Raw genomic sequence first — 21,188 nt, 5'->3', positions numbered from 1 at the left:
GTGGAAGCTAACACAAAGACTGTGAAAGATCTCTTGTATGACCTGTACAAGGTGTATGAGGAAGAGGGAAGAGAAAGAGGTGTTGGTGAGGTTGGTGGTTCTCAAGTATCAAGTGAGGGGATATCTAGTTCTAGTTCAAATAAGGGTCTAACGGAGTTAGAAATGAGATTGAAAGAGAAGGAGCAAAGGAGAAGAGAAAAGAAAGCCGAGATTGTAAACAAAGATGTGAATAGATATCTTGGATATCCTATAGAAGGAGATGGTGAAGGCTTTGACTTGTTGAATTGGTGGAAGGTGAATGGAGTTTGTAAATATCCTATATTGGCCCGCATTGCAAAGGATATTCTAGCTATTCCGGTGTCAACCATAGCTTCGAAATCTTCTTTTAGCACGAGTGGGAGGATTATTGATCCATACCGTAACTCCCTAAGTCCTAGAATGGTGGAGGCCTTGATATGTACACAAAATTGGATTAGGAGTGAAAATGTGTATCTACATCATATGCCTACTATTGAAGAGATAGAGTTGTGTGAAGAAGCAGAAAGAGGTAATAGTTTCTATTTTCTTAGTTAAAGTTTTTTGGGTTAATGAAGTTATAATATTTATGTTATATATGATTGTATGTATTCCTTTTCTAATGTTGTTCTTTTTATTATTATCTTATACTAATGTAGAGATGCTTAAGATGCTATGTGGAGCTACAGTGGGGAGTAGTCGGAGCGGAATGTTACCTCCAAAGTTGAAGACTTCATCTTTCCGAGCTTGAGATCATGTCATTGCCCTCCTTCATATGTTGATGTTGGTTCATTCTTTTTGTGATGTTTAATCTTTTAGTGAACTTATACATTTTTAATTTGTGAGGTTAGTGTTGATGTAATGATAGAATTTTATAAACTTTGGACTTTATATTTTTTTACCATTTCATATGTTGATGCTAGAACTTGATGGACTATTGGATTATATCAATTGAATTATATGGACTATGGAGTATGGAATTATAGATTATTGTCTATTGAAGTACAAAGCATGCATTAGTAAACTTGTAAACTCATTGTGATAGATTATTATTATAGGTTTGAAAAAACAAAAACTTCTCGAGTTGTAATACCAAAGAAGTATATCGAGTTACAATACCAAAAAAGTATATTTGGTAAAAATCTGTTTTCCAAAAAAAAAAAAAAACCAAAACTGAGCCGAACCGAACCGTTCAGGTCGGTTTGATTTTCGGTGTCAAATTCTCAAAACACAAAAACCGAACCGAACCGCACCGAGCCCAAATTCAGTTTGGTTTTCGGTATAGGCTAGGAACCAAACCCACCCCTAGTTGAGAGTACTATTGTTGGTCAACGCAAACTCTTTGCATGATTTGAGACTCTAAAGTCTAAACCCTGTAATAATCTAGTGCCGAACCCTAGATTATCTGTGATCGTAAATTGATGATTTGCCGAGTGCCAAAACTCAGCACCAAGTGTAACTCAGATACAAAGTACTTGTACAATATTGTCCGAACACTACACAAAATCTTCTGAGTCGTAGAATTTCTAAAACTAAACAAATTCGCAACCACGTGGGCTATCAACAATTCAACATACAGTACAAAAAAGGTCGTCTGAAGGTTTTCCCATTGGAACACCCGATTTCAGTGCCATCTTCATCAACTAGGATGCTTGCCCTGCCAAGATGAACAAGAATAAAGCAGGTTATTGAACTCACAGACAATGGACATAAAACAAAATACAGGAAACCACACCTGAAGGGCATGAACAAAACAAAATGCCCTCCCCTCTCAAATAGAGCCATCTTTGAAGGGGAAGTTCTTCAGCAAACTAAGCACAGATACATGTACACTGTATATAGAAAAAGCTGGTGCAAACTTACCATTTGCATCTTCTGATGCTGGTGCAGACTTACCATTTGCATCTTCTGATGTCAACTGCATAGAAGAATCAGTTGAGAACCCCAACTTCACCATGACTTCTTCCAAACGCTTTACATCTGTCAGGTAGAGATGTCCAACCTACAAACATTTAGGGTCACTTTATGTTAACAAGCCAGATGCTAGTTCATGAATAGAGAATCATAATATACTTTTAAAATCTTGAACTTGAATACGCATGTTGAATAGTAAATCAACATATTTAGGAGATATTCATTAGCAACATACTGGTTGGTTTCAATATACACTAGAATTTTACCCCCTTTCCAGATAATAAAACAACACACACACGCACACTACATACTACAAGTTATGTAGGCATGTCTTTTGGTGCATATCTTTATCTAGTGTTGGTAACAAGTGGAAAATCACATGCCAATTTTGCAATTAGGTTTAAAAGCACCTCCTGCATTTACATAAGGGTAGAGGTCAGTTCAGGGATTGAATCCCTGCTGGTGCATGAGTGCATGTGTCACATTGACTTAAAAAGCAAAAAAGAATCACATGTGGATACTTTTGTAATATGAGGATCATGTATCGTATTTTCATGAAGGAAATACAATAAAGATATCTAAAATAATTTGCAAGAATGCACCGATACTACCATATCAACATTCCTATTGGACTCAAAATACAATATTCCAAAGCCTAGAGTTGATGAAAAAAGTCCAAGGAAAGCACAAGGGGGCACTGACTAATGTTTCCAGTGAAGATGCTCTGTTATAGACTGCTGCACCAGCACGCTTCTTTGTTCGTGTTTTAGCTGAACTGATGTTCTTTCCCCACCTAAGGACATTCCTGAAGCAAAATATCAAACGAGATATCTAAGGTAGATATTTTATAACCCTCAACATGATCAAGAAATGGTGTAGGAGGGAATCCTGATTCCTTCAGACAACTGTTCTTAACAAAAATTTAAATCGATCAACAATGTATAATCTACTCACCTCTCTTCTTCTGATAAAAAATTGTCCTTTAGAAGTCTCTGGAGCAGTGCATCCTGAAATGCGCAGAAGTTGTTTTAGTAAAAGGCTAAGTTTGTTTTAGTCAACAAATTTATGAACCACACCCTAGGATTTATTGCAGGAAACACATAAGCACAAAAGTAATCTCTTTTTCCAAGGTAGGTACGAGATAAAATAAATCCTGAGAATTACATTCCTTTAACAAATATGTTCAAGTCCACAAACAAGATTAGTATATATAAGATTAGTAAGTCTGTATATATGTAAGATTAGTAAATACAAAAGTATAGCAACAGATATATGTCAAAGTATAGTCAGCTGAAACAGAAAGGATCACAGCATTGTATAGCAATCTAGTATCTTCTTTAACATTAAGTGTGGAGGACAAAGAAAATCTAATTTACATCTTCTAAAAGAACAGAAGCTAATGCAGTTAATTGGATAGTGAAATGTTGCTAGTATGAGCATAGCTCGGAAAAAAACAAAAGGTTACAGTTACATCAACAGAGATAGTTGTTGTAGTTCTTATTTATGTAATCAAAAACAGAGAACCATACTATGCAAATGCACATCAGCAAACAGGTAAAAAATTCATTGCAGCACCATAATATTCCCTAGCTGTCTAACCAGGATAAAAAAAAAAACAAAACAAAGAGATATTCCCTAGCTTACAAAAAATTAGAACACAAAAATTTAGGGATATTGAACTTAGAATCATGGAATCAACTCGATCATCAGATTATAGATTATAAGTTCATAAACCTAGCCATCCCATATGAGTGGCACAGATCTACACATGCTTTGATTTGAGTAAATAAAAAGGATCTTGAACTAAGAGATACATGCTAGAAGCTTAAAAAAAAATGCTATCATACCTGTGCTTCACAGCGTACAACAGCCATCACACGATCATTATACTCTTCAATACTCAAGGGGGGGAACAAAAAGTGCCTGCGAGCATATAGCTGCATCAGAAATAATGATAGTAAGTGATAAAGGAAGGTTGAGCTCCAGAAGCAGGGTAACAATATCACTAATATTAATTCAAACCAGGCAGCATACAAGTATATGAATTTCTTGTGATCTCTACATGATGAACTATACATTAGCATTTCGATTATAGTATTTAATAATCTCTGAGACCTTTTCCCAACTATAGAGTACATCTTTTGGTGCAATTCTAAATCATCTTTTTGTTTCTGTTTTGGAATTGTGATAATGGTATTTTGAACTTGATTGAGAGGTTGCAGTTGGGAGACGGGCCCAGTGACCCAAGATGAAGGAGGATAACTGAAGAAATAATCAGTTTTTATAAAGGCTCCAGACAAAAGAAGAGGTTCAAAACCAACGGTTGAGGGATCCATTGGAGATAGATTGGGGAAGCAAAGGCAACTTGATTAGAAAGACCATTACGAAGGATGAGGCGAGGAAAGTACTTTATATTGTTACACAGATAAGTCACCTGGTTGCAGTGGTCTTCTATTGCAATTAACAATCCTGACATGTCATAACCACAGACTTGATGATAGTTTTTAAGGAATTTTGGGAAGCAGGAGTGTCAGTGTAGCCACCAAGGAAACCTACATTCCCAAGGTTTAGGGGGATATTGTTTCTCATACTAAAGTAGTTTTTGTTTTGTTTTGTTTTTTTTTTTTTTTTAAGGAGAAGTTTTTGTTAAAGCTTAAAGGTAAGCAAATTTTGGATGCTTATAAGTAATATGGTTCAGAGAAGACCTTTATATCTGTCGCCTCATTCGTCTGTGCTAAGAGCAATCACTTGCTCTTTGAACATGTTCTTTTATATGTCCAATTGCCTTTGCTCTTTGGACATGTTGTTTTGGAAGGCTGTGTTGACTTAAAACACTCCAGGAGCATATGTGTCTTTACTGTGAGAAATACTTGGAGTTTTCCGAGCTAGAAAGAGAAGATTGATGATCGGAATATGTGTGGTGATGGCAGTATTTTTGGGTCATTAGGATGGAAAGGATTAATTAGATCAGTGGGAGAGGATTAATGGTTTGGTTATGGGCTTCTTTAAGCTTCAATTTCTAATGAGTTCAGAGATAGTTCCTTTCCTACAATTTTCTCTAATTGAAGTACAGCTGTTGTGTGGTATTAGAGTCATGGACTTCGTGTTTGTTAGACTTTTCTCAGTTAGCTTCTTCTGTTGTAGCTTTGTTTCTTAATAGACTTCTTGTCCAGTTCTCTACAATTTTCTATTTGTTTTGATGAAATGTCGCTTCACATCTCAATGCAAATAGCCTCCTCAGTAACTGTGGTGCCTCAATTAGGCACACACTGACGCCTTACTCTATCTTAAGATGGAAAAAGAAAAATCCATCCAAAAATTCACACCGAAATGTATTGAGCCTTATTGCTAATGATATCTTTTAGAAAATTGTGCGCTTCTCACAATTCACCTGATTTTAGAAACAGCGGTTAAGTCCATATAAACACATTGCATAACTGTATTTGTCGCAATTATAACAGGAAGCAGTTCTATCTTCAGTACAAAACATGAAAAAGAAAAGGAAAAAAAAAAGACTAATTATAAGCATCCTACCTCATAAATACAGTCGCCGAGGTAAGCTAATGAGACTGCATTGAGTACGGTCTGAGGCTTCTGTACCTTTGGTGTACTAGGCTTCTGTACCTTGGGAGAACTAGGCTTCTGTACCTTAGGTGGACTAGGCAACCATCGGTCGTAGCCCATATATAACTCATCCATTCTGACTCTCTCCTCTACAAGATAAGATTCCCACCATGAAGACTTTCCAGAATGCATCATTGAGAAAATGAACGGCATTTTACACGAATAAGTGAAATTGTGTTTTCATGTTTCATCACTCAGAAACACTACACATAGTCACATACATAGGTAATAGGTTCCAAAATGACTATTATTCTTTTGAGAAGCAAAAAACAACATAGTACACAGAACTAAAAACTTGATACATATTTCTCATCAACCCAGAAAACATGATATGAGAAAATTACAGGAGCCCAACAAAAACAGTGGAGGCAATAAGAATGTCGGAATCTGATTACCTTGAGTTGGGCGTTTGAGAAGTTCAAAGACGTGGTCGGCCGTACGGGTAGTTGAGGCAGTTAGAGAGACAGTTGGAGGGGTTTCGGTGGTGGGAATAGTGGTGGAGGAGGGGGTTTGCTTTAACTTTCTTGGGGCGTTGCGGTTGTATGGGAGTCTTTGTTGGGTATCCCAAGAAGCTCCCACTCTCACTACTCTCACACTCATCGGTGAAGGCACTGATATAGCATGCATAGCTGTTTCTTGTGTGTGTCGGAGCGGACCAAGAAGAGGGAATGAAGATGGAGCCGATAAGAAGAAGAGGGAAGGAATAGATGAATTTGGCCTTTCAAGGAAGTGGATAGCAGGCCAGTAAAGTGACTCATCATCTCTAGAACAACAGTAAAAAAAAAAATTTCGTTAATTAAAAAAATATTGAACGATTTTTTTTTTTTTTTTTTTTTTTTTACAATTAGGAATACACGACCATTATTCTTTGTTCCCCTTTAGCAAAAACACACAAATCTTTGAAGTTCTTATACTGTATGAGGACCATGAGTGAGATTGTTCTTTTCGTTTGATCAGGAAATGGAAATTACAAACGAAAATTACAAGGGAAATCTAAGCTAGGGCGGTCAAAATTGAACGCGAAGAAGCATAAGAGGGCAAACTATGGTGCTAAACTTGAGATCCTTGGCGGTTGTGATCCACTTCGGCAATGGCATCCACAGTAAAATTAACTTCCCGACTCTCTTGGGATGTAGGAGAAGGAAATGACTTCAAGTTATCTAGTAGCTTGATATCTCAAATGATGGATTTCAGGCGCTGAAAAAACTTCACATTTAGTGTTTACACAGTTAATGATAAATTCGGAGTCTCTGATTCAACTTAAATACATTCATGGTTGACAAAGACTATTTCCAAGGGCGCAGGCCCAGAGTTGCTAGCAGCAGCAACAAGAGGGGCACCAACAGCAAGTAAGATCAGATTTGGAAGATTGTCTTTTCTTTATGCCGTGAGCATGAAAGAAAAGAAAGGGAAAAACAATGAGTGATATCTGAGTTGGAAGCTATAGCCTATAGGGCACCCACATGGGAAATGCTAAAGGCCCCAAATGCACGTGAGACATATGAGTGTCACAAACACATATCCAGCGAGTTGGTTTCTCTTCACGGTCACACATATATTATTGATCACTACCTAGGACCACCAAGAACAAAAAGTTGCAAACTTGCTTGCTTTCTGCTAAAACCTCCAAGAAAACAAATAAGTGAGAAATTGACCACCCATTTTATCACTATTCTTTCTTGGCTTCTACTCTATCAGCTCCGAGTGGATTCAGTTCCGGGTGGCCGAGTGAATTCAGTTATATCGTCTCGATTTTGAGTCAAAATGGAAATCTGAATCGCATTAAACTTTCAGACGGCTCGGTTATGTTTTTTTTAGAGCGATATATTTGTTGCGCTGGTGAGGAAGATAAAACCCCCATTTGTAGGATTGTGTTGCCTAGGACCTATAGTGACGTTTTACCCGTTCCTAATTTTAGGGTGATAATAACTACGCCATTGATAGCTGCCAATAGTTAGTGCTTAATGGCACTGAGATACACAGCATCTTCTTTTTTTTCTTCCTCTTCTTTTCAACTTTTTTTGTTTCTACTTGGACATAATGATTATACATGCTAATCATAAGATACTGTTCTATGCGACCTTTGGGTCAAACTCAAGCAATATCAATGCTAAGTTTGTTGCAATAATTATCGTGCGTCTTACAGTTTAAAACTTTGTCATTAAGGATAAGATTTAAATTATCAAAAACAAATTTTAAAAAATTAATAATGACCGAAATATATCAAGATGTACATCGACACCTCGAACTTCTATCAAAATTTCTATCAATCAATCAAAATTACCAAAAACTTTAGTCAAAAGTTCAAACCGAAATTTTTGAACTTTGATTCGGACAGCTTATTTCCTTTTCTCACACAAATGCACCCAGTTAGATTCACCACCGCCTTTCCTCAACAAGGTGCCGCGAGCTGCACAGTAACACTGAATAAGGAGATTGTGGATCATGCGAAAAGACAAAACTGGCCCCACCACAACATCAAAATGACTTTGCCCTCGTCATGTCGCCTTCCAAATCTGACGTGTAAGCGGCGAAAGGTAAAGAAAGCCCATCACATGGGAAAGTATCCCAAATCCTTACCGTCCAAAAACTTCCGCGTGTGTTACACGCACTGTTTTTAAACCATGTGTCATGCAACTATAGGTAATTTAATAATCCAAGCTGGTAGTTTAACTTTAATGTTGCAATGGATGCGTGGTAAAGCTCACATTTCTTAATTTTTTTTTCTTTTCCCAAAAAGGTGTCGGTGTCACATCTCCCATAAGTTCTATACATGCATAAATCAACTAATATAAAAAGAGTTTGGTCGGAGCCAGTCGGGAGGGTTGAACAAGTCAGCTAGTGTTTGGATTAAATTAGGGGATTTGAGGTGGGTGATGGAGATTCCCAAACCAAAGTTCATAATTTGGTGAAATTTACGAGCGAGAGTTCAAATTGACAAGAATTTTCTGAAGATGCTAATACGGATATGTCCCTTAGATCATTTGTAAAATATAATTTGGATATGAGTCTCCATAAAAGTTTATAGCACAACAAATATAGCTCTCTCTTTCTCACAAACGATGATAAGAACTGTTTTGGAAATGCTTGAAAGAGCTAATTTGGTAACATTTTAAACGATGAAGTGGTTAGATGCTTTTAAAACTACCCACAGCACATAGACCTGTAAATGGAACGGATCAACCTAAATTTGAATCCGTTTAGTAATACAAAATTTCAACCCTACCCGCTCCGTTAACCCCGCGGATCGTTGATAACTCAATCCAAATCCCCGATCCGCTAATTCAATGTGTTTATAATTATAAATATTTTTGCATTTTAAATAGTAATATTAAATTTTTATCAAGATACCTCATAAAACATTAATAAAATATAAAAGCAACATGAAGAATATTGACAAAAGTTAAATTACATTATCAAAATATTTCCTAGAACGATAAACTAAAGTAACCAAAATACTAAATTTATAAAGTATTCTTAATATTTTATATTTTATATTTAAAAATAATAATTATATATTTATAAAAATTAATATTTTATAATTATAAAAATGAACCGGATCATTAACGAATCAAATAATATATTGTTTTTCTTTTATACAAGTCAATCCTAATTGCCAGATTATATCATGGTGTTTTTTGGACAACCACATTGAAGAGCTCCTCACTAGGCCTCCTTATCACATAAAGTGCTCAAATGGTGTAAATGGGGATATTTTTATTTTTAGTAAAATCAACTAATTAAAATGAGGCTGGTAGCCCTCTAAAATACAGTACCAATTGTTCAAACAGCCATATCTAATGAAAGCCAACGCATGATAATGTGGTGTAGCTAATTTTGATGGCTTGGTGATCAAACAACAACATACACATGGGATTATTATTGACACAATCTTGGTGATCGATTCAGTTCAATCATATTTATAGAGAGACTAATTTTGTAAGTGATGATGCTCTTGTTTACTTTAGTTACTTTACTCAAAGAATCATAGTACTTTTCTTGTACATTTACCATTTTGATTTAAATTTTTTTTTTTCTACACACCGGCAGTGCAAGTGAACTAGCAAATACAATAAATCTCAACCGTTATAGACAATCATTTTTTTAATAATGAAAAAAATATACTTAATGTCATTCAACTATACTTAATCTTTAAATATGAAGTAGTAAAAACATAGATCTTAGACCCAATCCATATAACTAAAATTTTAGCCAATGTTATATAATGGCAAGGAAACAAGTTCGATAGGATACCTTTCCTCCTCCTTAAATCGTTCATAGCCAATATTTTAGGCCATTTGAATATTTACACCAACATCGAGCTTCATAAACCCCATTCCCCAATCGCATCAAAAACAAAAACCCCATTCCCCAGTCAACTTGACGTTTCATGCATTAAGTAATTAGACTCCCAATAGAGGAAAGCATTAGTTACAACCAACTCATATTAAACTAGCATTCATTATAGTAAAACACAATCCAACCAAATTTGTTCAACAACCTGAATCAAGTAGTCGACAAACCCTAAACAATAAAAAATGTCATTTTACAAATTTTAATTATTTTAGTTATATTGAAGGCAAATCATACCCTTGACCTAGCCTAATTCTAGACCCGATTTCAAATCTTTCTTCACCGCTTGGACTAACCCCAATAATGTCATTTTATTATTTTACTCTCAGTTAAAAAACAAGAACAAAAAAAATCAGAAAATAAAAAAAATAATTAAATTTAAAAATGATTAGTACTGGCGTTTTGTAAATCGTCCCAATCGGCGGCCGCTGTTATTCCCGCTCCCTGGCAACGTTTGTTTTTCAAAGCCCGTCTTGTATTTTTGTTAGCGCGGGTGCTTCCACTAAATTTAAACCACCCCGCCACGTCACCCCAGTAATTATTTATTTTCAAATTCCAATAATCCACAAAAAACAATTTCAATCTCTCTCTCTCTCTACTCTCACTCACCACTCACCTCACCGGTTATTAGTCCCTCTCTCTCTCTCTCTGCAACTCTCACTTTGCCTTAAAGAAGACGAAACCATCTCCATCTCTCTCTCCCTCTGTTACGCACAGAGAGAGGGAGCTTCGCTCACACTGTGAGCCAGTGAGGTATAATAGCTTCAAGAAGCGTGTGAGTGAGTATATATTTATAAATAAAGGTGGAAGACAATGTTCTTCGCTTTCGGTTCCCAAACCATGTGACTCTCTCTGACATATTCTTCCTTCCGCTGCACCTTCCTCTTCCTCTTCTTCTTTTCCTTCTCCATTCTCTTCTCTCTCTCCACTTGGATTTGCTTGCTTGGCCCAGTCAGCCACCGAGTTCGAGTTGACTCACCTGGATGGCCTCGTCCTCCAGAGCAAGGAGCAGCTCGCCATTCTCGTACCGCAAGCCTTCAAGTCCCTACTCCTCGACCTCCTCCTCCTCCTCGCTGATCAACGGCCGCGCTCTCATTCCGCGCTCCTGCTCCAGCTCAGCGACGTCGTTTTACAACTCCGGAAGTGGACTCGGTCCCCGATCCGCCACGCCCAGCCGCTCCCGCTCCGAATCAATGTACCAAGGCTCGCGGTCCTACGGCGGCGTCTCGCCCGTGGGGTTCGCGGCCGAGGACCTTATGGCCGAGATTGTGGATGCGCCGAGGTCTGGGGATAGCATATCGGTCACGATTCGGTTTCGCCCTCTCAGGTAATTTTGGTAGATCCGTCGGGATTGGATCGGATCTACGGGCTTTGGGATTGGGGGGATTTGAACCGTTGGATCCTAGGGTTTTTGAATTGAGGTAATGTGGTTGAATTGTTTGGTTTTCTTTTTGGGGCTTTTGGTTGCAGCGAGAGGGAGTATCAGAGAGGGGATGAGGTCACTTGGTATGCAGATGGTGATAAGATTGTGCGGAATGCGTACAATCCAGTTACAGCCTATGCATTCGGTAAGTTTGAATTTGAAATTTCGGATGTAGATTGATGGAAATGCAAAAGCAAATGGCTAGTTATTAATGTGGCCGAATCGATTTGCATTTGAAGTTTGTTGGATTTGAGGATTGTTTTGTTGTTTGCAGATAAAGTTTTTGGACAGGATACGATTTCGCAAGAGGTGTATGAGGTCGCTGCCAAACCTGTGGTCAAAGCTGCCATGGAAGGTGTCAATGGTATGTCATACCTTCTGTTTCAATTCTTTTGTACATATTTAATGAAACTCCGCTGGCGGAATGTCTGTTTTAGTAGAAAAACTGAATTCAGTAATTGCATTCAGTTTTCTTAGTTAATTTTCCATTTCTAATAGCTTGGTTGCTAACTACGCAGGCACTGTTTTTGCCTATGGTGTGACAAGTAGTGGGAAGACGCACACTATGCATGTAAGTGTCACTGTGCTTTCTTGGGATTTTCTGTTAGAACTTTGAGAATGTATAAAAACCATGCCGTCTTGTTTTGCTTATTCTCCCTATATTTGATTACACATTAAGGAAGTTAGATACAAGCTTTCCTTGTGTTGCCTATATAAAAAAAAAAAAGTATAAGGATTCATAAGGGACTACTCCGTAGCACAGGTGCATGTTACTGGTGTGATTGTTCTATCTCTTTACTTTGCATGAGAGATTTTGGGAGTTAGAAATCATAGATGTTACTGTACTCATTTTTCTGTAATATGTGGTAAAATCTGTGTCCTAACAAAACCTTAATTGCAGCTGCTTATGTGAATTCTAGTTAATTTTCATGATGAATAATAATACACATTTGTTTTAAATTCCATAAAACTTTGATATCATAACTTTTTGTAAACTAATAGTGAGGAAATGGTCATGTTGACTCAAATGAACATGGTAACAAGAAACTCTTGATTTCGATGCTGTCGTCCATGCTTTCGCATCTTTATCAACTCTTTACAAAGTCTATTATAAAGCACAACCCCGATTATTAAGTTATTGGTAGAATAATTATAATCTACTTCTATGAGCAAGTCAATGGGTAATAATTTTATGTAAGTTCTTTTACCATACTTGATTTTTCTTGTTTCTGTTCCCTTGCATCAGTACAAAAAAATATGTGCCCCTTTTGTACACCACTGATAATGTAATATCCTTGCAATATTGTTGATTTGACTCATTTTTGTCTGCACAGGGAGATCAAAACGCTCCAGGTGTTATACCATTGGCCATAAAAGATGTATTCAGTATGATCCAAGATGTAAGTGCTTATTTATTTACTTATGAATTGTATAGTTGTAAAGTACTCCTTAATTTGACATTTTCCCTGTGATGTATCTTGCCCTTTTTATCATCATACACATACTTATCCCTACCCCCACACTCGCTTTTTTGGCATCTTCTAGGAAAGCAATTATGTAACATTAACATCTAATGAAAGATTATGATTTACACCATATTAGTTTTGATTGTAAAATCCTTTCAGCAAGTAACAGATGGTAATTTACTAATATAAATTAATTAATCATATTGCTACTGTCTTTCTTTGAAATCTATAGTGCTGTTCTACTGGCATAAGAACCTAACAGATATGAGTTCTACCTATCTCTTTCTGTGAATTGTTCAGTTTGTATTTGTGTGTTGCTTGCCAATAGATTATTCTAGAAGTCACAAACACAGTCTATGGGTGTGGATAACTAAGTGGGCAGCTATTCCACTTTTTATTTTATTTAATTTTTTTGTGGGTTTTTTTTTGTGAATAGTATGTTAACCTTTTTCTCCTTTTCTTATCTTTTGTGAACTGACTTTTTGTCCTTCCTAAATAATTCAACTCCAAATTTTTTTAATATTTAAGGGCTATAACCATAAAAAAAGTTCTGTTATGGTGAGCAAACCCTCTTCTTTTAAATATAGTATAGATGACTGCTTACTTGTTTTGCCACGTATTGGAAGCTTAATTATCTGATTTTTGTTTATAATGATGAAAGACCGGCTTGAGTTGCATGTTGTTAATTGATAGAGGAATTCTGATTTCAGACCCCAGGAAGAGAGTTTTTACTTCGTGTCTCGTATCTTGAGATCTACAATGAGGTCAGTAGAATTATATGTATGCCATCATTTTTTATCTTTATATTCATAATCTTTATTCTTCTTTTGATCAATATCTCTTTACTTTTTTTTTTAAATTTTAAATTTTTTTTTTTTTAGTTTTGGTGTTTAGACTTAACACCGAAACTATTGTTTCTGGGTAATTGATTTTGGTGCTCTTTGTGCATATGTATTCAGGTGATAAATGACTTGCTTGACCCAACAGGTCAAAATTTGCGTGTTAGAGAAGATTCACAGGTTTGCTTATTTTCTTTTATTAGAATTCCTAATTCCTTATTGTAATGTCATCTTTTTTCTTGTTTCTAAAGGCCTTTTATTATCATTCATCTCCTCTGTTCCTTTTGTAATTTGTCTTCATCTCTTTTGCTTTCCTGCATGCATAGACAAATTATATTTATGAAATGGCATCAATTGTGTTTGCTCGCTGTGTTTTTTTTTTCCCATGATTTTTTTGACTGGCTTCTCTAGTATTTGATGTGCTTGTATTTCTTTTTGGTTACAACCTTACAATAATGCTCGGAATTTTAGGGTACATATGTTGAGGGTATAAAAGAAGAAGTTGTTCTGTCTCCTGGGCATGCACTTTCGTTTATTGCTGCTGGAGAAGGTACTTGTAGTGATGGCTTTTGTTAGATTTACATTTTCTTTTTCTTCCATCAGTTTATTTGCCTAAATTGATTGACTGTTCAAATTTGGTTGACTGACTTTTTAATTGTTGCATGGTAATGGCAGAGCACCGTCATGTTGGATCAAACAATTATAATTTGTTCAGTAGTAGAAGTCACACCATATTTACACTGGTAAATATTCCTCATAAATTATCAATTTGCACTGCTACGATTGTGATGAGATGCCAATTTTTCCATCAACATATTTGTGATTGCATTTGCTGTTCTATATTTTATCTATCTTGATGGACCAAGTTCTCCGTCCAGGAAGACATGCATTCATTGTAAAGTCACTATTGTAATAGAGAAAGACATTTCTCTTTTGCTAGTTGTTTGAGCCTTCCCTGTACCTCCTGGAACAAATCAATTATTCTTTTTCAGTTCATATTTCAGATATTGGTAATTGAAAATATTTCAAATGTTGTTGCCAAGGGCAATACATAGTTTACGCATCAATTAGTTATCACTTGGACAGTAGTTGTAGTCAAAATTTGCTTACTTTTCTCTTATAAAATTAATCATTGTGTCTGAGGTGATTTATTTGTTTATTTCTGCACGACAAGTTGACTGCTGAATTTTTAACTCACCTGCATTTGCAGATGATTGAAAGTAGTGCCCATGGGGATGAATATGATGGAGTGATCTTCTCTCAACTTGTATGGTTAAGATACTTGTCATTCCTAAATATCAGATTATTTCTCTGTATCCATGCATGTTTAGTCTTAACTTCTTGTTTATTTCTTTTCTTTAGAACTTGATTGATCTAGCTGGATCGGAGAGCTCTAAAACTGAAACAACTGGACTAAGAAGAAAGGAAGGATCTTACATTAACAAGAGCCTTTTAACTCTTGGAACTGTATGTGCCTTACTATATAATTATATTACTAAATGTTGAGGATATTTTTTAGTACTTATTATTTTTGTAGCTTTATTAAGTGCATTATTTGTTTAGTCACATGTGTAGAATTACAAAAGCTTATATGCACATGCATATATGCAAATATATTGAATGCCTTTGGTGGCATTTTTGTTTCGGCAATATGATAGCTGATGCACTTTCCATTATTAGTAGAGAACTTTACATGTATCTATTGTTTGATGTTCACTGTATTATTTGAGCAAAAGAAAAAAAAATTATGAAGGAAAATGATCACTCTAGTTTTATGAATCACTATGATGTTTTGATTGATATGTACCATGACAATGTTTATGAATTAAACTTCGTTTCGTTGCAATGAAGGTAATTGGGAAGCTGAGTGAGGGAAAGGCATCCCATGTTCCATATCGAGATTCTAAGCTCACCCGCCTTTTACAATCTTCGCTAAGTGGGCATGGACATGTTTCGGTGAGTTTCAGATGCTACATTTGTTTGCCCATATTGATCTGTTGCTGTAAATCTTGTAATTTAAACACATTAATCCATGATTTAATGTCTATTTATTCAGTGCTTATAGTTTGTTTGAAACCTCTACCATGTATGTGCTATTGAATCAATAGTTCTGAAAATATTTATGCAGTTAAAATTGTTATAACTTTGCTTCCTCTTGTGCCATCGTTGTATAATTTTCCAGCTCATTTGCACGGTTACTCCTGCATCAAGTAGCATGGAGGAAACCCATAATACATTGAAGTTCGCAAGCAGAGCAAAGCGAGTAGAGATCTACGCATCACGTAATAAGGTGCGCTACATTTTACTGTATGTACAAAATTTCAAGTCAAGACTCAGCATTAAACACCTGTAGCTAACCATTCCTCTTTTCTCTGTTTTTGTTTTCCTGAAAATATTTCTAGCAGATTATTGATGAAAAGTCTTTAATTAAGAAGTATCAAAGAGAAATTTCAGTCCTTAAAGAAGAGCTTGATCAGCTAAGGAAGGGTATGCTTGTTGGCATCAGTCATGAGGAAATTATCACTTTAAAGCAGAAGGTTTTCTTCTCAAAATTTTTTGCTTGATTGTGGCATGGCTTAATATTTATATATGATTAAGATTTATATATCGTCTTTGCTGTTTTCCAACTAGTTGGAAGAAGGCCAAGTCAAAATGCAATCAAGATTGGAGGAAGAAGAGGAAGCAAAGGCTGCTCTTATGAGTAGAATCCAGAGGCTGACGAAGCTCATTCTTGTTTCATCAAAAAATACCATACCTGGATGTTTGAGTGATATTCCCACCCACCAACGACGTTATTCTGTTGGTGAGGATGATGTGAGTACCTTACTGAACTAAGTTGCAAAGAAAGCATGGTATTTGCTGTTGTCTTTTTACCCTTTTTCTTAACCTAGTATGTTGAGCCTTGAATGCTGGATACTGTTATTTCCAAATGAGACAAATTAGTTATGAGGAGATGCCTTATGTGGAAGGTCTATATATAGAAGGATGCACATTATATCACATATTATAATGAAGACAAGGATTTCCTTTCCTCTCACATATAATAATCTGAAGTTTCTCTTTTCATCTTCTGTGACTTTATCTGTTTAGTCTATCTCCCTCTCTAAAATTTTATATTGTTATCAACACTAATTCTGTCATACTTGACCTTTGTGGATTTTCTGTCAGAAAACGGAAGTAGTGCGAGATGGGTCCTTGCTAGTAGAAAGTGAGAACCAGGACTCACCTTCTTCTGCCTCTGGTGTCCCATCAGATCTGTCTTATGATATTAGACACAAAAGATCTTCCAGCAGGTGGAATGAAGAGCTCTCACCTGCTGGCAGTACAATTACAGAATCAACTCAAGCTGGGGAACTTATCAGTGGTTCGAAACTGACAACAGTAAGTCCTCCTTTGTTTATTTTTTGGTCTCTTTCCAGTTCAGCAAATAAACTTTGAATACTTTTGCTAAATTGTCACAAATAATTTTGATTCTAATTACAATTGTTTTATGTATTAATCAGTTTAGGGTAATGATTGCTTTATTAATTGTTTTATGTATTTAGGGAGGGATGACAATGACAGATCATATAGACCTGCTTGTCGAGCAAGTAAAGATGCTTGCTGGAGAGATAGCACTTGGCACCAGCACCTTGAAGCGAATGGTGGAGCAGTCTGTAAATGACCCTGATAGCTCCAAAGTTCAAGTAAATTTTCCTTTCACTGTTGCCAAAGCCTATTCTGCGCCATTGTTTTTAAAGTGCTCATTATTATCTTTTTACACATTGTTTGATAAGAAGAGAGTTGATTGCTTAATGTGATCAGAGATGTAATCTTTTTCCATGCTTTACAATCCAGCATTCAGCTATCTGGAAAATTTATTAGTTGAGAGCTTCATTTGCGCAGCTGAAGTATGTGTATTTCCTTAAAAAGGCTCTTGATTATATAATTATGCTTGCCTACAGATTGAGAACTTGGAACGTGATATCCATGAAAAGAGAAGGCAGATGAGGGTTTTAGAACAGCGCATCAATGAAAGTGGTGAGGCTTCAGTCTCTAATGCATCTTTGGTTGAGATGCAGCAGGTTGTTCTTTGTTCTCATAACTTCGTTATTTCATATGTAGTTCTCTGTGCGACTGTGTCTTAATTTGTGAATAGCTGAAATTTTGTTTTACTTGCAACAGACAGTTAAGAGACTGATGACACAGTGCGATGAGAAGGGGTTTGAGTTGGAAGTGAGTGTTTATATTATGTTATTGCTTTTTCTGTATATTAGTGTTTGATGGACCGTAAGTGGGAGTGTAATAACACAGTACTTTCTAATGGTAATAGAATTTCATTCTTTTGAGTTTAACTTATGCAGATAAAATCAGCAGACAATCGTATTCTTCAAGAGCAACTGCAAAATAAGGTTGGAATATTATTCTTGCTTTAATTGACATTGTTTTATTTATGGTTTTTTATTTATTTACTTTTTTTTTTTTATTCCATCTAGCTTTGTTCTTTATTTCCTCTGTTATATAAATATGCATATATATATATATATATAAATATCTTTGGCTCTTTTCAGTGTGCAGAGAACTTGGAATTGCAAGAAAAAGTGAATCAATTAGAGCGGCGCCTAGCTTCAGGGTTTTCCGAGCACGGTGTGTCTGAAGAGTATGTTGATGAATTGAGAAAGAAAATCCAGTCTCAGGTGATTGCCGATCTTTCTTAGCTTCTGAATCCATAGACCCTAGATTACTAGGTGCTATCTGTTCCTTTACTCTCAAATATTCTGCCATGTGGTCGAGTTGCACTTTCTGTATTTTGTTTAGTTTGTTATTCATGGTTCTTGTGGGCTTTCATGTAGACACTCCTGCTGTCATTCTTACATGACAGTAGCAATTTTGAGAACATGTAATCCGGTCATTTTCCTTTTTGGGTAAAAGTTATGGTTATTAGTTTTTTTAGCTTGGGGATTGTTGGTAATAGTCCCATTATATCAATATACTATCCTTTCGAACTTTTTATGTGTGTAAGAAGATAAGAAGATATTAATTGGCGTGTAGATTGACATCGTGAGTGTTAATAACTTCCTTTTTTTATTATGCTTGGAGATGTTCTTGTACTAATTCAAGAGGTTGCTTCCATTTCGATGTATTCATTAACTGATTGATGCTTTTGTTTCTTCATAGGAGATTGAGAATGAAAGACTAAAAGTGGAGCATGTCCAGTTCTCAGAGGAGAATAGTGGGTTACATGTGCAAAATCAGAAACTGGCTGAAGAAGCTTCTTATGCAAAGGAACTGGCATCTGCTGCTGCTGTTGAGTTGAAAAACTTGGCCGGTGAAGTGACAAAACTGTCATTACAGAGTGCTAAACTGGAGAAAGAGTTGTTGGCTGCTCGTGAGCTAGCCAATAATTCTAGAAGTTCTAACATGCATCCTGGTAATGGTGTCAACCGCAAGTACAATGATGGATCAAGACCTGGGAGGAAAGGGAGGCTTTCTGGTCGTGCTAATGATATGCTGTCTGAGGACTTTGAGTCTTGGAATCTTGATCCTGATGATTTAAGGATGGAACTCCAGGCTAGGAAACAGCGAGAGGCAGCTCTTGAGGCTGCTCTGTCTGAAAAGGAATTTGTAGAGGAGGAATACAGGAAAAAGGTTGAAGATGCAAAGAAAAGAGAAGAAGCTCTGGAAAATGACTTGGCAAACATGTGGGTCCTGGTTGCAAAATTAAAGAAAGAGGGTGGAGCTATCCCTGAGACAACCACAGAAGAAAGACACAATGATGCCATGGAAACCAATAATGGTTTTAAAGCAAATGACAGTGAAAGTAATACTATCCCCAAAGAGAGACAAGCGTTGGATGTTTCAAAACCAGCTAATGATGAAGTTCGCACTGAAGAACCCCTCGTTCTTCGCCTTAAGGTAAAACAGAATCTGCATTATCTTTTAACCTGTAGTGCGCTAGGCTTGTTTTGCCATTCCTTTTAGAAACTGGAGTCAAGATTTGGACAGGGTGTTGATTCAAATAACCAACAGGCAACAGCTCACTGGTATAGGTGGGGTGGGGATAAAAGAAAAAAGAAAGAGAGTTAAGCAAGTGTTTGTGAACTATGAAGCTTTGTAGTAGTTAAGAGTTTTGAAAGTTGTGTTATAGATTGTACTTTTATGTTTTCAGGCTCGAATGCAAGAGATGAAGGAAAAAGAGCTCAAACACCAGGGAAATGGTGATGCCAATTCCCATCTCTGTAAAGTATGCTTCGAAGCACCAACTGCAGCAATTCTATTGCCTTGCCGACATTTTTGTTGTAAGTGAATTTGAATTTTTATGCAAAGCTCTTCAGCTCTTTCCACTCTGTATTTTAGTGATCATGATGTACATCTTTTGCAGTATGTAAATCGTGTTCACTTGCTTGTTCCGAGTGCCCAATTTGTCGTACAAAGATTGCAGATAGGCTTTTTGCATTTACTTCGTGATGCTGTTTTATGCCCTCAAATAAAGGTAACACCTTTTTTGTTTTTGTGGAAATTATCTGATTGGCAATAGGATTTTAAGATGGTGACAGTATAACTTGTGTTTACTTAATGCATTAATTTGTGGGTTTGGATTGCTTAGACTAATTTTCAGGTTTGGATGGGTAACAAGTCATTTTCTTTTTTTTGGTTGATAAGGATGGATGAGCAGTCATAGTTTTACATGGGTCTTTTACATTTTCTTTTCTGCATTTTATTTTGCAGGGCTTTGTCGCCGGTTTGCAATTTTCCGTGATATAGGGGGTGCAATTCTTTAATTAGTTTGCTTGTACGTAAGTGTGACTGTCTGAAAGGTATATTTATACTTTGTTTCTCTCTGGGGGGCTGTTAAATAAGAAGGTACAAAAATGGGAGAAAGAAACCGGCACATTTGGGAGTATGAGATGCAGGATGTTGCTTTGTTTCTTCAGCATGCAGCAAAATGTTGTGATTGGTGTTATATTGTTACTTTGCCGTGTATAGATACAATGTATGCTTAAGAAGCAATATTCTTCATCCATTTGTGCAATATCAATTCATTAACTCTGTTTATTGACTTGTTCCTCACTTGGTAGAATCGTCTATAGCGGTAAAAAATTTCTGTGAGTTGAACTTTTGTCATTATAGAGCTGTTTCCTTTTCCATATGTAAGCTTTTTGTCTTTTACTCTGCAAATCTTAGTGTGAACTGTGAAGCAGATGTTTTAGAGGCCACTTAAATCTGTGTGCCACAGTTCAGGTTTTTGTGGAAATGTAGCATGTACCTGAAAATGTGTTCCTACTGTTCGAAGAAATTTTTCTACTTTCTGTCTCTCATTCTTTCCTTCTAGCAGAATTGTGCATGGTGGGATTCTAGGCTCGACTTTTTCTTTTCCTTGATGGATTCTAGGCTTGACCTTTTCTTTTCCTTGTGGACTACAACCGTAAGGGCAATTTCCCTTGTGGTATTTCATTATTGATAAACAACTTACCTATTTGGTTGTTTTAAAGTTTGCAACAAAGTTGTCAACAACTCTTGGTCTCCTTGAAGTTCTAGTGAGTGTTAGGTTTATGACTATGCAGCCTCAGCTGC

The 21,188-nt window shown here is 36.3% G+C and overlaps 2 protein-coding genes across 5 annotated transcripts; one reads left to right on the top strand and one right to left on the bottom strand.

Annotated features, from left to right (window-relative positions):
* Positions 1-1,416: 1,416 nt before the first annotated feature.
* Positions 1,417-6,287, bottom strand: LOC112172921 (mini-ribonuclease 3). 3 transcript variants are annotated; one of them, XR_005801249.1, is made up of 7 exons: positions 5,949-6,287; positions 5,464-5,642; positions 3,777-3,866; positions 2,884-2,936; positions 2,541-2,734; positions 1,912-2,017; positions 1,417-1,672 (listed from the first exon to the last, which is right to left on the bottom strand). XR_005801249.1 is itself a non-coding variant. In XM_024310425.2 (7 exons), exons 1-7 carry the CDS (start codon positions 6,178-6,180, stop codon positions 1,659-1,661), a joined length of 810 nt encoding a protein of 269 aa, XP_024166193.1. In that variant the 5' UTR covers positions 6,181-6,284; the 3' UTR covers positions 1,417-1,658. The 3 variants fall into 3 exon arrangements, 2 of the variants coding, with proteins under 2 accessions (XP_024166193.1, XP_024166194.1); XM_024310425.2 differs by having other exon boundaries at positions 1,879-2,017; positions 2,632-2,734; positions 5,949-6,284; XM_024310426.2 differs by having other exon boundaries at positions 2,632-2,734; positions 5,949-6,284.
* A 4,228-nt stretch (positions 6,288-10,515) lies between these two features.
* LOC112171956 (kinesin-like protein KIN-7D, mitochondrial) lies at positions 10,516-20,761 on the top strand. Of its 2 annotated transcripts, none has more exons than XM_024309084.2 (25): positions 10,516-11,233; positions 11,377-11,474; positions 11,604-11,693; positions 11,848-11,900; positions 12,664-12,729; positions 13,506-13,559; positions 13,755-13,814; positions 14,106-14,184; positions 14,310-14,377; positions 14,845-14,901; positions 14,997-15,101; positions 15,486-15,590; positions 15,817-15,924; positions 16,037-16,171; positions 16,266-16,448; positions 16,803-17,015; positions 17,180-17,320; positions 17,579-17,698; positions 17,799-17,849; positions 17,978-18,025; positions 18,185-18,310; positions 18,792-19,529; positions 19,783-19,912; positions 19,996-20,106; positions 20,343-20,761. In XM_024309084.2, the coding sequence occupies exons 1-24, from the start codon at positions 10,890-10,892 to the stop codon at positions 20,079-20,081; spliced, it is 3,258 nt and encodes a 1,085-aa protein (XP_024164852.1). In that variant the 5' UTR covers positions 10,516-10,889; the 3' UTR covers positions 20,082-20,106; positions 20,343-20,761. The 2 variants fall into 2 exon arrangements, with proteins under 2 accessions (XP_024164852.1, XP_024164853.1); XM_024309085.1 differs by having other exon boundaries at positions 10,890-11,233; positions 16,040-16,171.
* The last annotated feature ends 427 nt before the right edge of the window (positions 20,762-21,188 follow it).

The sequence above is a fragment of the Rosa chinensis genome, chromosome 6 (assembly GCF_002994745.2).
Source record: "Rosa chinensis cultivar Old Blush chromosome 6, RchiOBHm-V2, whole genome shotgun sequence".
Taxonomy (NCBI): Eukaryota; Viridiplantae; Streptophyta; class Magnoliopsida; order Rosales; family Rosaceae; genus Rosa; species Rosa chinensis.
Note: the sequence above shows the minus strand (reverse complement) of the source record. Positions and strands in the feature narration are given on the sequence as shown.

Excerpts from the sequence above, each read along its gene's own strand:
- LOC112172921 (XM_024310425.2), bottom strand. The coding sequence starts at position 6,180 with ATGCATGCTATATCAGTGCCTTCACCGATGAGTGTGAGAGTAGTGAGA. Across the intron at positions 5,643-5,948 it reads TCTCAAACGCCCAACTCAAG|AGGAGAGAGTCAGAATGGAT; the intron begins GTAATCAGATTC and ends CTTATCTTGTAG. Across the intron at positions 2,735-2,883 it reads TTTTTATCAGAAGAAGAGAG|GAATGTCCTTAGGTGGGGAA; the intron begins GTGAGTAGATTA and ends ATTTTGCTTCAG.
- LOC112171956 (XM_024309084.2), top strand. The coding sequence starts at position 10,890 with ATGGCCTCGTCCTCCAGAGCAAGGAGCAGCTCGCCATTCTCGTACCGC. Across the intron at positions 15,591-15,816 it reads GTGGGCATGGACATGTTTCG|CTCATTTGCACGGTTACTCC; the intron begins GTGAGTTTCAGA and ends ATAATTTTCCAG. Across the intron at positions 19,530-19,782 it reads CCCTCGTTCTTCGCCTTAAG|GCTCGAATGCAAGAGATGAA; the intron begins GTAAAACAGAAT and ends TTATGTTTTCAG.